Here is a 16,275-nt window from a genome sequence, read left to right on the forward strand (position 1 = left end):
AGAGGAGGGAGAGAAGGACTCGGTGTTCCGTGTGAAAGCCCTGACATGGTGCTGTAACAGCGGCAGCAAGGAGCAAGTCGAGTCCGGACGCTGGCCGCGGGGGACCCAGGTATCCGGGCTGAACCTGCTTTAACAAAGGACACCGGGACGAGCCAGGTCTCCATCGCCAGCATCACCCGCCGTGGCTCGGTGGCACCGCAGTGTGTGCGGGGCCAGGGCATCTTCCTTCACCTCAGAAACCTGGGGGCATCCGATGTGATCACACGTTTTACTGGGGCAGAAGCGGAGGCTCACTGAGACGCAGCAGTTTGCCCAGTGCCACACACTTCCCTGCTGAGGCCCAGAGCCAGTCCTCCAGAGATGGGCCACTAGGTGGCGCCGTCCAGCCAGCAGGGCGGTGAGCAGTTCCGCCCTCTCCTTCTGCATCAGAGCAGACCCCGGGCCCATCCCGAGTCACCTCGGCACCGGCGGGGACGCAGAGGCAGCTATTGCCAGAGAGGAAAAGGGCAGAGGTAACCTGCGCCTCCCACACCCCGGGGCCAGGCCAGATGACCTGTGAACGCCGACCCCTTTCAGCCGGGGTTCCTGGAGACCAAGAGTCCCTTCCTGGGGCACCGTGTTGCATACTCACCGCCTTCCCGTCACTGCCGAAGAGAACAAGTCCGCTTTTGGTGACGAGCCCAGGCTGCCGCGCACCTTTGATGTCCAGGGCATCTCCGGGAGGCACGGAGCTGCTCAGCAAGGACGAGCCGTAGAAAGTCACCACCTGGTAGAGACCGCAGGGGAATAAACATCACCCTGGAGAAAACACCGAGGCTGACGTCGTCACCCACCATGACACCGAGGCGCGACCTCGCTGTGATCATGAACTCTAACACGGTGCGCGCGCCCGGGGCGAGGCTTGCAGCGGTGGCACAAAGCCAGAGACCTACAAAGGTGTGGCCGGAGGTGTTCAAGAACGCCTGCGCGCAGGCAGTGCGTAGGCAGACCTTCACTGCGTATTCAAATTCTTACAAAGGAGAATGAGGTGAGAAGCCCCTGTGATCTGAAAAGCAGGGTTCAGCGGGTGGGAGGTGTGCAGGGTGCCACTGGTAAAGGGGTGAGCCGGGCAGGGCGCTCTTGGGTCAGTTCATGAAAACCAGACTGGATCCAGGCTGCAGCCAAGAGCAGGCGGCCCCGGCTGGCTCATTATCGCAATTCCGCAGGCCCCGGCTGGCATTCACCAGACTGCAGCAGTTAGTATAGTACGTGCGGCCTTAGCACATATTAACTCCTTTAATCTTCACCAGAGAGAGCCAGGGTTATCCCGCCTACCTTATGGCGAGAAAACAAGGCGTCCTGAGGTTTGGGTCACCTGCCTAAGGTTCCAGAAAGTTGTGGCAGAGCTAGAGCTTTAATGGAAACGTCTGCTTCGGATGTCACAGTCTTTGTGGCTACACTGGACTTCCCGCTGGGGTCACTTGGTGGCGCACACATTTTACTGGTATCTACTATGTGCCAGGACTCCTGTACGGGTCTGGTGGTGGAAGACAGTAACACAGAGCCCTGGCTTCCGTCCAGGGGGCTGGGGTGCAGAGGCCCCTCCCCATGCAACGCTCTGGGCTGAGGTGGCTGGCGCCAGGGGACAGGGGGCCCTACCCTGCCGGGCGAGGAGGCCAGGAACTCCCTAGAGGATTCAGGACAGAAGCTGCCTTGTGCCCGGCCCCACCGCCATCTCCTGCCTCAGCGCCCTCACGTCCTTGGACTCCCCTGAAAGTCCCTTCACAGGAAGTGCTGTACACCCGCTCCCTCCTTCTCTCCACCTGGCTCCTTCTTTTGCAAGTCCCAGCAATGCCGCCAGCTCCTCCGGTACCCTCCCCACATACTCAGGTACCCTCCATTCCGGTGTTGATTTCATGGCACCGTCTGGGTTGATTCACTGAGCTGGTGCCAGGCTGTGCCTGGTGTAAGCTTCCCAACACGTGTCCCAGCCGTGCTGAGTAAAGAGGAGAGGGGCTGCAGCACCCCCACCCAGGGCCTGTCTTTGTAATAACCTGGGGATGCGGCCCCCAAGACATACCTGTCCATTTATCTCCGCCCAGGCTCCGGGGACTTTATCATGACCTCGGATCCAGTTATGTAAAACCTCGGCAGGCTGATCCCAGCGAATCTAGGGTGGTACAAACGCAGGCCCTGAGTGCCCACGGCCGCAGTCACCTTCCTGTCCCCTGGTGCAGAGGGGAGGCCTGGGCAGGTTGGCCCAAGTGCCGAGCTTCTGGCTCAGAAATGGTAGCTCAGGACTGCGTGAAGGCAGAGGGCCCTGGGTGTGGAGAGGCCTTCCGGAGTGGACATAAATACCTCAGCGTCTGCCTTTCTCTGGATCCCTTCATAGGTCGCCCCCTCTTCTGGCTGGGGGGTACGAGGAGCATTTCCATCCGCTATGAGTTGCACGGCTTCTACCTAAAGCCAAGAACAGGACCTGTGCCACAGCGCAGCTCACCCACAGCCTGGGCTGCTTGTGCTGGGCAGAATTACTACCCATCAGTCTGCCTGCAGCAGTGGTGGAGAACTTACGGCACACGAACTGCAGGAGGCTGTTCGTTATCATCGAGAGTCTAAATGTTTCGCTGTCAGTGGCCTGAAGAGTCAGTCTGTGATGATAACTGTCATTTCGTCAGACCTATCTGTGTGCCAAGCACAGAAAGAGTGGTAGCTACTTTATGTAAAACATCCCTTGAGGCTAGGCGTGGTGGCACATGCCAGTAATCCCAGCACTTGGGAGGCAGAGGCAGGACTATTGCTGTGAGTCTGAGGCCAGCCTGGGCTACGTGGTGAGTTCAAGGCCAGCGTGAACTACATAGGGAGATGCTGTCTCAAAAACAAAAACAAAAACGTGCTTTGCAAACATCACACAAATTCAGCAGGGTGGATATTATTATTCCTGTTTTACAGATGAGAAACCTGTGGTTTAAGGAAAAGCTAAGCGAGTATCTCCAGATCACAGAGATACCTTGGGGGTTAGAAGCAGGACTTGTACTCGGGTTTGTCCACTGCCTGCACCCACAAGTGACCCCTTGTTGGGCAGAGGTGCGGCCTGGGGTAGAACGCATGCTTAGCACATGCCAAGCCCCCACAGAAAGACTCTTGGGCTGAAACAACACCAGCCCCTCCTTGGCGGTTCCCTGGAAATCTCAGAAGCATGAACATAACACAAGCGGCTGTGGGTGACTGTGCTGATTGGGGTGATTCTAGAAGGTGGTGTGCTACTGTATTTGATTAGTTCAACTTGCTTTCTAGCTTAGGACACTTGGAAAAAAAGGTTAAAGTGGAAGTCAGTATGGAAGTTCATCAAAAAACTAAAACTAGAAGTTCCATCTGACCCAGCTATTCCCCTTCTAGGTGCCTTCTAGAAAGAGGCAAAGACATCGTATCACAGTGATCCGAGCACACTTGTTTATAGCAGCACAATTCATAGTAGTTAAATCTTGGAAGCAGCCTGTGTGTCCATCCACAGATCAATGGATACAGAGAATGTGGTGTTTACACCGAATGGAGTACTACTCTGCCATACAGAAGGATGGACTTCAGTCATTTGTAAGAATATGGATGCACCCTGCCACCATAACATTAAGTGAAATAAATCAGACACACTCATTTAAATATCTCCTGGTTTCTGTTATATGAGAAAGCCAAAATACAAATAAAGAGCAAAATAAAAGACAGATAATAGGAAGTAGGGGATGGACCTCTCTCAAAGGGAAGGGGGTGGGAAAGGTGGAGGGAGGGGAGGGTGAGGAGGGGATGGAAAGGAATGAGGATGTTTTGTGTGTGCACCGACTCCACACGAGGCCTGCAAACATTATGTGGGGCAAGCACAAATGGATAGGAATAAATTCCAGGACAAGGTCAGGCTCAGGAGCCTTCGGGACGTGTCCTACACTCTGTTTGTGCTGTGTGTCTGTCTGCCGTGTGTTGAGGCTGTCCTTTCACTGGGAGCTGTGTAAGCTCACGTCCTTAGATCTCTTTCTCTCAGGATTCATAGCTGATGAACAACCTGCCCAAGAATACATGGCAGGAGCCCCCGCAACAGGGCCGAGTGTAGCCCACTCCGTGCACCTCTATCTCTAATGCCAGTGGGTGGTGTCCCCACCACGGAAAGGCCATCGTACCATCTCAACGATAATGACCAGTTTTGAGCACTCGTTCTGCTCCAGATGCTTGGCACAAATACAGTGGTTTAGTTTTCACAATTCAACAAGTCAGGTAGTATTATCCGCATGTTATAAGTGCAAGAACTGACGGTGAAGAGGCCACGTGACCTGCCTATCATCATATACCAATGTGTCATTCCACAAGCTGTAAGATGTGAACTTGGAGCTAGGTCGTTCTGACACCAAAGCCCTTCTTTCTTCTCCATTAAGTGACACAAACCCTCCCTCCTAAATCTACTTTACAGAATCTTGCAGCTTCTACTACACAACTCTGGGGAAAAAAGTAGGGGTTGGCTGGAGGAAACAAGTCACTGGGGGCCTGCCCTCGAGGGGATATTGGGGTCCCAGCTCTCTCTCTCTCTCCTTTTGGGTCACCATGAGGTGAGCAGCTGTGCTCTGCCAAACTCTCCCTGTGATGATGCTCTGCCTCTTGGGCCTAGAGTGAGGGCGCCCAGCAACCATGGACTGAGACCTCAGGAACCATGTGCCGAAATAAACCTTTCACTCTTTTAACGTGCTTCTTTCAAGTGACTGTTTAGTCACTTTCTTTGTCACTGAGACACAGTACCCTACCCCCACAAGTAAAAAGAGAAGTTAATTTGGGCTCATGTGTTTAGCCCATAGCTGGCCACATCCAAAGCAAGAAGGCATGGGGGAAGGGCGTGGAGGAGGAAAAGCTGTTCACCTCACGTCAGACAGGAAGCAGAGAGAGCAGGGAGGACACGGGGAGGGAGAAACACCCTCCCGGGCACACACTCAGTGGCCGAGCTCCTCTGACCAGACCCCGCCCCCTAGCAGGAAGTCAGCAATGAGCCCCCGTAAACAGATCACCTTCCAGAAGGTGATCCTTCCAGAAGCTCTGAGTGCTGGGGCATTGGGGTACATTTAGATAAAAACCACAACACTCACACAGAGGGCCAAGTTATACAGCAAACTTTAAGATTCTTCGCACTTTACAATTAGTCGTTATTAACAGGGTTGGAAACTCAAGCATTTGGTCAAAGAAATGAAGCAGTTTAACTGCTATTTCGTCCACTTCATCACGGCTGTAAGAGGAACAAATCAGCATCACAGACTAAGAAATTTTAAAGTTCCAATGTCTACCCTAAATGTACCATCACACTGCTAAATATGAAATGTATTTTTATCCTAACATTCTTAATGAAAATCCATATGGCAAATGTTAATAAAAGAAAAATACTCCTAAAATTTTAAAGGTGTGCTAAGTTCTTCTTGATGGCATAAGCATACTGACCATGGCCTTGATTCCTTCAGGAAAGAGGAAGTGATTATAAAGCGTGTCCACTGTGTCATTGGGCTTGACCTCGCACGATCGCTGAAGAAGGATGGGCCCTGTGTCTAAACCGTCGTCAGCCCAGAAAACAGAAAGCCCAGCTTTCTTATCTCCCATAATTAGAGTCCTGTGAGAAGGAGATTTCAACATATGATGTTGGTTAAGCATATCATCCAATGAAGAATTAGTAATACTAAAGAAGTAGGTGGTTACAATGGAAAAACAGACTGGGAACAAAGTGACCTTGAGAAATGAACAGTAGATCTGGGAAATATTAGAGCCCATAGAAAGCAGCACCTAATGATGCTGATGTTCTATGCATTCTCGTATCTGCAGCCTTTCTTGTCTGTCATACAACACAGACTTGTAGTGAATTTAAAGTGTGTTACAATCCATCGGTAATAGCAGTCATTCACTTCCACATCTTGGCTTCCTACTTCAGAGGCAAGTAATTTTCCCACCTGGGTCCAGTTCTTACACTGTACTTGACCTTGGATTAGGAGAATAAGAATGGAAAATAAAATAAAACAATATATTCAGTGCAATATGAAGAGGAGAACTGATGATTAATTTTGGTTTTATAATTGAGGTGTAAACTTCAAGTAGGACTAGGATTGGTTCAAGACTGTCTACATAGACTACAAAAAAGTGAGTGGATCAATCCAACTATTTGCCCTTTGTACTCTGTAAAGTTTAGCCTATGAGAAAAGCTTAGCTTGGCCCTAAAGGAGCATATAGTTCAAAGAATATGCTGGATAAGTGGACAGATGCCTATGACACATGTCAGGGAGAAGGTTAACATAGAGAGTATAAGGTCAGCAATTTCCGTGATTGAAATCATTTTTACTTCTCCAAACTATGGATCAAAAAAGACTGAAATTATTCAATAAATCACTCCTTTCAGAAGTCTTGAGGAATTACATCATCAAGAGTCTTGAAAATATTGATACGCTTTGGCTCAATGATTCTGCATGTGGAAATAATGTGACATGAGAAAAAATAGAAATGTAAGTGCAAAGATATCTACCGCAGTTTTATTTACAAGAGCAAAACAGAAATAAATTCATGTAATTGAATTTTAAATGTGACAAAACATTTTTTATCACATTTCAACCCAGGGTAGATTTTGTACTTAATAATTTGACACTGAGGGGTCATCAGAAAGATGAGCAGATAAAGGCAAGAAGGTTAAAATAGTATACATCACCCACATATCACAAATGTGTACCCATGGGATCAGGCACTAGCGTGTGGCCACAAAAACTGCCACTCCTCCCCAAACAGCTGTAAAATGTTAGACAAAGCCCTTCCTCAAGCAGCTGAAGTCCAGTGAGGAAAGATGGCAACAAAGAAGATGATTCGGGTAGCTCAGCACGCCCTGAAATGCACTTGCGATCCTTTACGCAAAACATGTTTTGTGGTCAAGTAAGTCTGAGAACACCATGCCCTCAGATTCCATCTTGGAGGTTCTGATGCCCAGGGTAAGGCACAGGTTAAAAACCCAAAGAAGTTCTGTGATAAAGAAATTAAGCAGAAGCCCAGCTTAGCAGCCCAGAGAACCTTGTTGGCTGAATTCCTAGGTGTGCTCCCCGGAACTGATTCACCGTAGAGGATCCTCAGGAAGTGCAGTCCTGGCTTGCACAGTTTGTGTAGATCTCAAGGGAGCGGATGCAGTTGAAGCAACCCACCAAGACCTCACAGAGCTGGTTTACGGAGGTAGGATCAGGGTGACAGAAACAGACACGTGGCATCTGCTGCTTAAACCACTCACCAGTTGATGGCGGACGCGCCCCGGTGCCTGGGCAGCAGGGAGGGGTGGTAGATGATGGAGCCGTGCTTCGGGCTGTTGATGATGTCCATGGGGATGAACTGCGTGCAGAAGGGAAGCACGTTCAGCTCGGCCCCCACGGCTCGGTAGGCCTCCGCCACCTCCTGCAGGGTCCTGCCCTTGACTCTCCATTTGGGGAACTTGAACACAGGTGTCCCGTCCTTCTCTGCAGCCAAAGCTGAGAACGACAAACAAGGCTGTGTCCATCTTTCAAAATGAACCCTCGTTTTACAGTCACACCTTGGGCCTCACTGCTTTCAAACTCATTGAATTTGGTTCTCCATGCATTTTGACGTGAAAATTTTGTCCCGCCGCTCATTTATTTGGTACTTGGTACAAGCTAGAACTTCTTGCTTCCTGGAGAGACTCACTATCCTCTCCAGCCAAAACAACTGGTTTGGAACTCATGGTGCCCCCGGGGACCAATTCATTACAAGTACTGAGGTACCACTGTATCACTGGATTTGCACATTGTACGTCAGTTTCCTGAAACATTTACAAATAAAACATGGTGAAAAGCAATTTAGGTTGTGACGAGAACTTGATGTAAAGTCATGCTCCACCCACTTTTCTAATGTGATATTTACCTATGCATTTGTTATGGCTTGTAGCTCGATGTCCCCCAAACCTATGCAGTCGTAGGCCGGGCTTTTTCAGAGCTGGCTGAGTCTAGAGTGTATGGTGCTGGGATTAAGGATGTGTGATTACTAAATCAGTTCAGTGATTGGTATGGCAGAGTTCTGGGTGTGAGTGCCACCCACTCTAATGGGGTAGCTAGATAGAATGTAAATAGAAAGAAGCTGCTATTGACACTTGTTGCTTGTAGCTTGCTGCCTTCTGCCTTCTGCCTGCCATGGACTGTTTCTCCTCTGCGATGCCCCTCTATTAGGCTACTCTGCCTTGGAGCCAGCCAACTATGAACTGAAACGCCTACAAATTGTGAGCTTAACAAACCTTTCTTCTTTAACTTTAGGTGTCAAGTATTTTGTCTCAGCAACAAGAAAAGTAACCAAGACAACACTGAAGCATATTTTTTTTTGGAGACAGAATCTCACTATGTTGTCCAGGCTGGCCTTGAACTTGCTGCACAGCCCAAGCTGATCTTAAACTTGCAATCCTCCTGCCTCAACCTCTCAATTGCTGGGATTACAGGCACGTGCCATCTTTCCCAGTTTATCTATATGTTGAAAATATATTTGAACTCAAACTCTTGTGGCTAGATGTTTTGAGGTTTTAACAGCTTTTTCCTTTTTTTTTTTTTTAGATCAAAACTGGTGTCCTTAGGCTGGGGATGTAGCTCAGTAGTAGAGTGCTTGCCTAGCAAGTGTGTGGGTTTCAACCCCAACACCATAAGGGAAAAAAAAATACCTTTATTACCGATACAGACCTTTAAAGAACATAGCTTTAGATCTGGAGCCCAGTAGCAACACCTCAGCCCCAAATTAAATATTCTCAGCCTCCAGCACAGTGGGAAAACCTTATGTCGCCCCCTACCCACGCAGGACACATTCTTCCTGCTAAGCAGCAGATCCCAGACAGCTGAGCTTGTCCTTCTGCGGAGGACCATATGGACGACTCTCCTTGAAAGAAGAGCACTTGTCTCCATTTAGGCTGAACCTGGCCCTGTTTCCATGTATGGGTATGTACAGAGCTGGCTGGGGCTTTTTCTTATCCCTTCAGTTGACTTTAAGGAATGCAGATTGGTCCAGCCAGGTGCTGATGTGCAGTCTTTGAAGCAAGGGACAGGGCAGTGTTTTCTGCCTATAGTTCCCAAAAATATGTGCGAGTTGTGGGGAGGTGAAACTCGAGATAAGAGGCTATGACTTCCCAGGGCATGAAAGGTTATATAACAGCGCGAAAGCACAGACCCCAAAACATCACATACTACCTCAGTTGTGTTCCGCAGATTACTCTCTGCATACCACAGAGGGGATTTGGGGCCTCCTACCTAGCCCAGCTCATAGCACTCACATGCTTCCTGCCTTTCTCACAGTCACTCATCCTAAGCCACTCCTTTCAGGAATGAATAAAACCTGGGTTCAGCCCTGGGTCTTTGTTCCCGTTAGCCATTATCCTAGCTGGACCTAGGACCCCCTCCCTTGCGCCCCACAACTACAAACATGCTTCATTGTCTTCATTATCGCCATGGGTTGCACTGGAAGTGGTAGACTGGAATGAACTCGCTAGAATTACAATAACCTCTCCACGGGATTACAAACATGAACTTCTCAGACCTTGATGAGGCCCAGAAAGGGCTCGCTATATCCTTCTTCCAAATTCCCCAGAAGATAAAGTTAACAGTGAGAGAGGATGAACGGGAGACTAGACACTCAGCTCTCTGTACAGGCCTGGCCAGCCGGGGACACTGCGGTGTCTCCTCCCCAAGGGACGCACTGCCCTCTGCCAGACGAGGGACTCTGTCCCGACCCCATGTGGAAACAGGCGGCCGTCGCAGGAGAGAGCACCACCTGCCTTCTCCATGATAGGAAGTCATTCTACTACAGCCCGGAGATGCTCAGCGTGCGTACTTAGTATGTATATATGAGCTGTGACAAAAAATAGAGCGGATATTTAAAATTTTAGTTTTAATTTGTTACAGTAAAAGATGCATTGCCACGAATCCCTCTCACTTCCAACACATTTATTCCTCCTTTCCTTCTGCTTTCTGAAGCAATTCTGGAAGTCTTCTCTCGTGTCTCTTTGTGGCTGCCTCAATTTCCTGAATTGCTTCAAAATGTTTTTGGGAATTTCAGTCAAATACAAATATGATGGTGTCCTCATCCACCTTACTCACTGGATCTGGCACTGTGTGGTTTCTGGCTCTTCCCCATGGGCAAAATGACCGTGAAAGGTGAATGTTTTGAATCCATTCAGGACATCAAGGCACCCAGAACAGCACAACTAAAGACACTCAGGAAAGAGGACTCCAGAGCTGCTGCAGGAAGTGGCCGGAATGGTGGGATGAGTGTGCTGAAAGCCAACAGTAGTATCTTCAGGAGCATTAATGTCAGTGTGTCTTTTATTGTAGTCATTATTTTTATTTTAAATAGTCACCATATTTTTATCATACTTGTATTTATACAAATAGCACATATGAATGTCATATTTTAATACTATTGCTTATTGATATATATTTTATATTGATAGATGTTATTATATATAAACATAATGTATGAATATATACTATATTAAATATACCATATATACTTACTATTTAAATATGTATGGTAATAGTAAACATGTTTTATGCATATTATTACATATTATAGCATATAGTAAATATGTTTTATGTATACTATTACATATTATAACATATAGCAAATGTTTTATGTATACTATTACATATTACAACATACAGTAAATATGTTTTATGTATACTATTACATATTATATCATATAGTAAATATGTTTTGTGTATACTATTACATATTATATGTTTTATGTATACAAACATGTTTTGTGTATACTATTACACATTATATAGCATAGTATATGTGTTCTGGGCCATTTATAGCAACCTTCTGTTGTTGTTTGCATGTGGCAAGGTTTATTCAGAAGGGCAGAGTCCACCAGTCCTGCATGGACTGTAGGCAAGGGTCAGGTCCCATGGGTTTCCTGCTGTGCCAGATGCGCTCAAGGAAAGGCTGAGGGCCAGCTGGAGCTGCGCAGGGTGACAGCAGGGCACACGTGCAGGGTGGCAGAGCCGTGGGACATGGACGGGCGCGTGTTCCAGGAGAGCTCGAGGCGTGCGAGCAGCAGCCACCGGAGCAGAAGCAGTGGCCCTGGGAGGTAAAGGCGTGCGTGGACACACCACACAAGGAGCTGGTGGTGCAGGAAGCAGCCGAAGCAGGTGCCAGTGAGGCTGGAGGTGAGGAGGGCAGGAGCAGTCTGCCTGGGTGTGGGCGGCGGGGCTGGGACCTCCCTTACAGGGGATCCTTCAGCAGTGACAGGGTACTCTCTCCCGTCCTGTGCCCCCTGCAGAGGGCAAACAGCAAGCGCAGGCTGAGGGAGGCGGGCAGCCAGCGGAGCGGTGGGAGGCGCAGTGCAGGAAGAGCGCTTCCGGAAGGAAGTCCAGTGCACTGCCCACCGGAAGAGAAAGTGGTGGCTGGGGTCGTAGGGGTGAGGCTGGTAACCAGGAAGGGCAGACCCAGCCCCACCTGAAGGACAGCATGGATGCCCAGCTCGGGGGAGGCAACACGGACGCCAAACTGCATGAGGAGAAGGAGGGGTATCCCAGGGGCGAAGAGCAGCACACTCATCTTCACAGAGACCGCCAGGCTGGAAAGGCAGCAGCCCAGCCCCAGTCGTGGCAGGAAGAGCAGCTCCACAGCCACAGGATCGCTGAAGAGCCACAGCACAAAGATGCAGTGGACGCGGTATGAGGGGCAGACGTGAAGGAAAAGCCGAAGGGAGACGCAGCAGGCCTGGTGTAGATCAAAATAAGCGGCAGTGTGTCCGGGAAAGCACAGCAAAGACGTTCTCGGCCATGCAATGTCGGTGCCCAGCCAGCGGTGTGGTACAGCCCCGGAAGGAGATGCACAACGCCAGCTGGGCAGACGACTGTTCCAGGGTCACCCTGCAGTTGTGTGCAGTGCCATTAATGATGCCTTCTGCCTGGACCATGCAGACCTTCCAGTCAACCTCTGTGTACACCACTCTGAGAATGACCCAGAAGGCGATGCCCACCTCCAGCAGGCAGAGGCAGGAGGCCACCAGCAGTGTTCAGCGTGGCTGCCCCAGCAGAAGGCATCACTCTTCCCATCCTGACAGGGCTGATTTCCGGTCACCTTAACTGAAGCTTTTCACCTGCACTTCTTGGTCCCTTTTGCTCGCTCCCCCATCCAATCACCAACATTCATCCACTCAGGACATGATGACTTCTCTGCCACTTAGAAACCTAAGTTCTGCAGCTCAAGTAAGTCCTGGAGGACTCTGGCCGTCAGGGTCAGGGCCTCACCAATCCACTCAGAAGAACTGGAGACGCCGACATGACGGCATTCACAGAATGAGAATGTTCGTGGATGTCCAAGAAGCATGACCCGTGCCATATGACAGGAAAACCTGTATGTGGTGATTACAATGTGGTAACGGGAGAAGGCTGCGGAAGGTTTTAAGGTTTTAAATAGAGTGGAGGAGGGGGTGGCTTCTCTAGGAAGTGTACTTCTGTGAAACGGGTGGAGGGTCCATGGGTTGCGCTCCTGTTTTGGCTTGTAGCTGTCTCGGGCTATTTCTGGCTTCCCTGGTGCACAATCCTGACAGGCACGGTCAGCTACTGTCACTCCTGATTGTCTGGCGTGAGCCCCGTGCAGTGCCAGGATTCCTCGAGGGAGCAACACCTCACTCGCTCCTCACGGCAGCCACGTGAGCCGGGCTCCAGGAGCCGAAGGCTGGGAAGGTCCCCTTGCCCGGGCTCACAGCCAGAGCTGCCAGTGTCAGTATTAATCCCTCGGCTGCGGAACACACGCTCCTAGCCACACCCCGGCCCCTGCCCCAGCCTGCTCTAGAAGTTGGATCCCTTCTTTTTCTTGCCTGGGTTATGTCATGAGTCCAAATGGCCAGGACCAGTGGGAAGGGGGACCCAGGCCCTGGGTCCAGAAACCAAGAAAGGATTCGTTTCGCAGGATTCATTCTGAAGTGAGGTCTAAAAGTCACAGGTTTACAATTCTGAACTACTAGCTGGCCCCTTCATCTTTTAGCAAAGGACTCCCCTGGATTAGCCACCCTCAACAAAATCTCTATTTCTCAGGCTCTCCTGTCCTGCAAATAGAGGGGACACGAGTGACAGCAATACATGCCGTGTGTGCAGATGAAGGGCTTCCCCTCTACTTCCCTCTTCCCCAGGCTGCTGGCTGGGATGCAGACCCAACTGCTGAGAGTGAAGCAGCCACCACGGGCTGCGAGATGGAAGCACTGTCTAGACAATGCCAAAATCGCACGTAAAGGGCATGCATCTTGCAGTTCTGCCACCAAGCCCAAAGCGAGAGTTCTTAACCCAGTCTCCCAAGATGCACTCACCCAGGGGGTCAGCTCTTCCATCCTTGTCTGGAACCGTGAACACCCCCACGACGCGGTGGCCCTCTTTGCGGAGGTGGCTGTAGACTTCCTGTCCGAAGAGGCTCTGGCCGATAAGTGCCAGCTTCAGCTTGTTTTTGAAGTAAACCTGGGGAAGAAATCAGGGATGGCACCTAAATACAGACCGGAGACACGGGGTAACAAACAAACTTAACCGTCAGATGAGAGGACTTGAGGGCTACGCAAGGCCCAAAGAGCCACAAAATAAAACTGCCATCGACACCCACAGGGCACACCCACAGGCCACACACACATGCAGTAAAAGTAATCTAGTCCAAGAGCCACTCATCTCCTCCTCCCTCCAGTCCCTTGATTATTGATGTTAATCATTGGAATTGCAGCCTCAACTCTTGGTGAAATAAGGCGGATACAAATGAGTCAATGTGCGATTGTGCGAGATCAGCTTCAGTGTGACCATGCTTTCTTCCCCTGCAATGTGGGAATAAGAACTAGACTCAGCTCTGACCTCAAAAAGAGAGCACCATCTAACCTTAGAACATTGAGGTCCCAAGCACAGGCCCTGCAGCTGGCTTCCGAGGTCAAATCCCGGCACTACAGCTGAACCGTGTAGCCAAATAGGGAACTAGGTTCTGTTCGTACCCCTCTTTGTAATAATAATAACCTCAACCTGAAAGACTTTTGATTGAAGTACATGACTTAATATGCAAGAAGAGTGCACGGTGTGTGATGAAAGGTAATGCTTAGATAGAAGGTTTACACTGTTTCAAAGGCCTTGCTGTACACTAGACTCTGTTCTATGCTTTGAAAAATCTAAAGCCTAGAATTTGAGTACCTTTTGGTACCTCACTTGATCAAGTGTAACCCTCTTACAGGTTTCCTCTAAATCTGCCACAAACTGCCAGGCCTAGTGGTGCTCGCCTGTAATCCCAGCACTCAAGAGGCTGAGGCAGGAAGACCATCTTGAGTTCGAGACCAGTCAGGGCTACATAGAGAGTTCAAGGGCAGCCTGAACTACACAGGGCAACTCTGTCTCAAAAAAAAAAAATTAAAAATTAAAAAATAAATTTGGCCCCAACTTATTTGGCTTCAAATGTGACCTGAACTGACAGAGAGCTATTTGTTTATTTATTTATTTATTTTTTCCCGGTACTGGGAATTGAACTCAGGACGTTGCGCTTGCCAGGCAGGCGCTGTGTAGCTGATCTAAATCCCCAGCCCCCAGAGAGCTATTCATATTCATTTATAATAAAAACTGTAGGAATAGTCCTATGTTTGCTACAACAAAAGTCAGGGTGTGTGGTTACATGCTGGGAATTTTGGATAAAGCGTTATCTGTGTGAATTAATTACCTTTCCAAAGTGTAAATCACTCTAAACTCTGTAACACATTGGCCTCCCGTTTTTCAGATGAAGGCTGGCAGCCTGCACATAGTTTCATTTTGTAGAATACTCACAACTATGTTGCTTGTTTTTCCTACATTTTGCCCATTTTATGGTGGAGGACACTGAGGCTTAGAAAAGTCAAATGTGTGTCCACACTCACATGCCTAGAAAGGAGGAGAACCTGAAATTGGAATCAAGCTCCACTGACCGCGAATCCCACAGGTGCAGCTAAAGACAATTAAAATGAACTGTCACCAGCCACCTCTTCCATCTTCTTTGTGATTAACACGGATACACACGAATGCAGTCCAGAAATAGAAACACTGTATGGAAAGGACAGGCACCACAGGAGTTAAAGATTAGAGAACTTTTTAAAATTTGCTTTTGTTTTTTGAGTCAGGGTCTCACTATGCAGCCCAGGCTGGCCTTGAACTTACAGTGACCCTCCTGCCTCAGCCTCCTGAATGCTGGGATTATAAGTGTGTGCACCACGCCTGGCAGAGGAATGTCTTTGGTCACCATTGACCTGGGGACTGTGAGGACCATGACAAGGACCAGTGGGTAAAGGGGGCGCAGGACCTTGAGCGTAGGGGGGTCATCAAAGCATTGTGACTTTCTGTGTCTTTCCTCTTTCCCAGAGATCTCTCTGCCTTGCGTTCTTCCATATAGAATGTAGGATATGGGCATACGCTGTATTTGTTCCATCCCGGTCTCAGTGGCATTCCAGAATGTTCTGGAAGGTCATTCTAAATGCATGAACCCTCCCTGTGACAATCTGGCAGGGAAGAAACTTAATTTCCTCCCATTTCTCACTTTAGTGAGGGCCTGGATAGCATCCCTGGAAGGATACAGATCGCAACTTCTCTTTCACTGAGCTGACTGTGGAACAATCGGGGTTCCAGTTCTAAAGGTCCTTTTCTGGTCTGCCAACGTCTCTGTCCCCAAAAAGCCTAACTAAGCTTCAGTACCTAGCAATATTCCTCGAGCAAACAGACCCACTGGAGCATCAGCAGATCCCCTTCCGTGAGCGAGTGGCACGCTGCTGATTTTCCTCTCTGCAAAAGTCAAAGCATTGTGAAACCTTGGAAACCTTCTCTCTGTGCCTCGGCCGTCAGGTTACTGCTTGAAACACAGTCCACATGGCGGGCACCTCACAAAAAGCCCGGCTTCCCACGTACCATCGCCCACCCCAGATGTTCATGTAATGGGAAATGTTCTTTCAAAGCGCACTAGAGCGGGGAGAATTCAAAGACTCCAGTGGAATGCGCTTCTCAACCGCCACCTGGCCATTTGGGGTTCAGCTGAATCTTGGGAGTGGCCTATCTGTCCATCAGTAGATGAATGGATAAAGAAAATGTGGCACTTAAACACAGTGGAGTACCACTCTGCCATAAAGAAGGATTATTTGAGTCACTTGTAGGGAAGTGGATGCACCTGGAGACCATAGTGTTAAGTGAAGTAAATCACACAAGCTGAGATATTGCGTGCTTCTCTCTATAGGAGAAACTCAAAGTATAAATAATTTAAGGAGTAAAATAAAGGATGGAC

The 16,275-nt window shown here is 49.1% G+C and overlaps 1 protein-coding gene across 1 annotated transcript in view; it reads right to left on the minus strand.

The window, feature by feature from the left end:
• The window catches only part of Aldh1l2 (aldehyde dehydrogenase 1 family, member L2), a 49,334-nt gene that overhangs the window by 26,063 nt on the left and 6,996 nt on the right, over window positions 1–16,275 (minus strand). The window contains exons 2-7 of the mRNA XM_005374604.2: window positions 13,328–13,472; window positions 7,256–7,490; window positions 5,446–5,611; window positions 2,338–2,439; window positions 2,060–2,149; window positions 632–766 (exon numbers count right to left, since the gene is read on the minus strand). Coding sequence (XP_005374661.1) covers window positions 632–766; window positions 2,060–2,149; window positions 2,338–2,439; window positions 5,446–5,611; window positions 7,256–7,490; window positions 13,328–13,472 — 873 coding nt within the window. The remainder of the gene's footprint in view (window positions 1–631; window positions 767–2,059; window positions 2,150–2,337; window positions 2,440–5,445; window positions 5,612–7,255; window positions 7,491–13,327; window positions 13,473–16,275) is intronic.

The sequence above is a fragment of the Chinchilla lanigera genome, unplaced genomic scaffold (assembly GCF_000276665.1).
Source record: "Chinchilla lanigera isolate Chin_1 unplaced genomic scaffold, ChiLan1.0 scaffold00004, whole genome shotgun sequence".
In the NCBI taxonomy this organism is placed as follows: domain Eukaryota; kingdom Metazoa; phylum Chordata; class Mammalia; order Rodentia; family Chinchillidae; genus Chinchilla; species Chinchilla lanigera.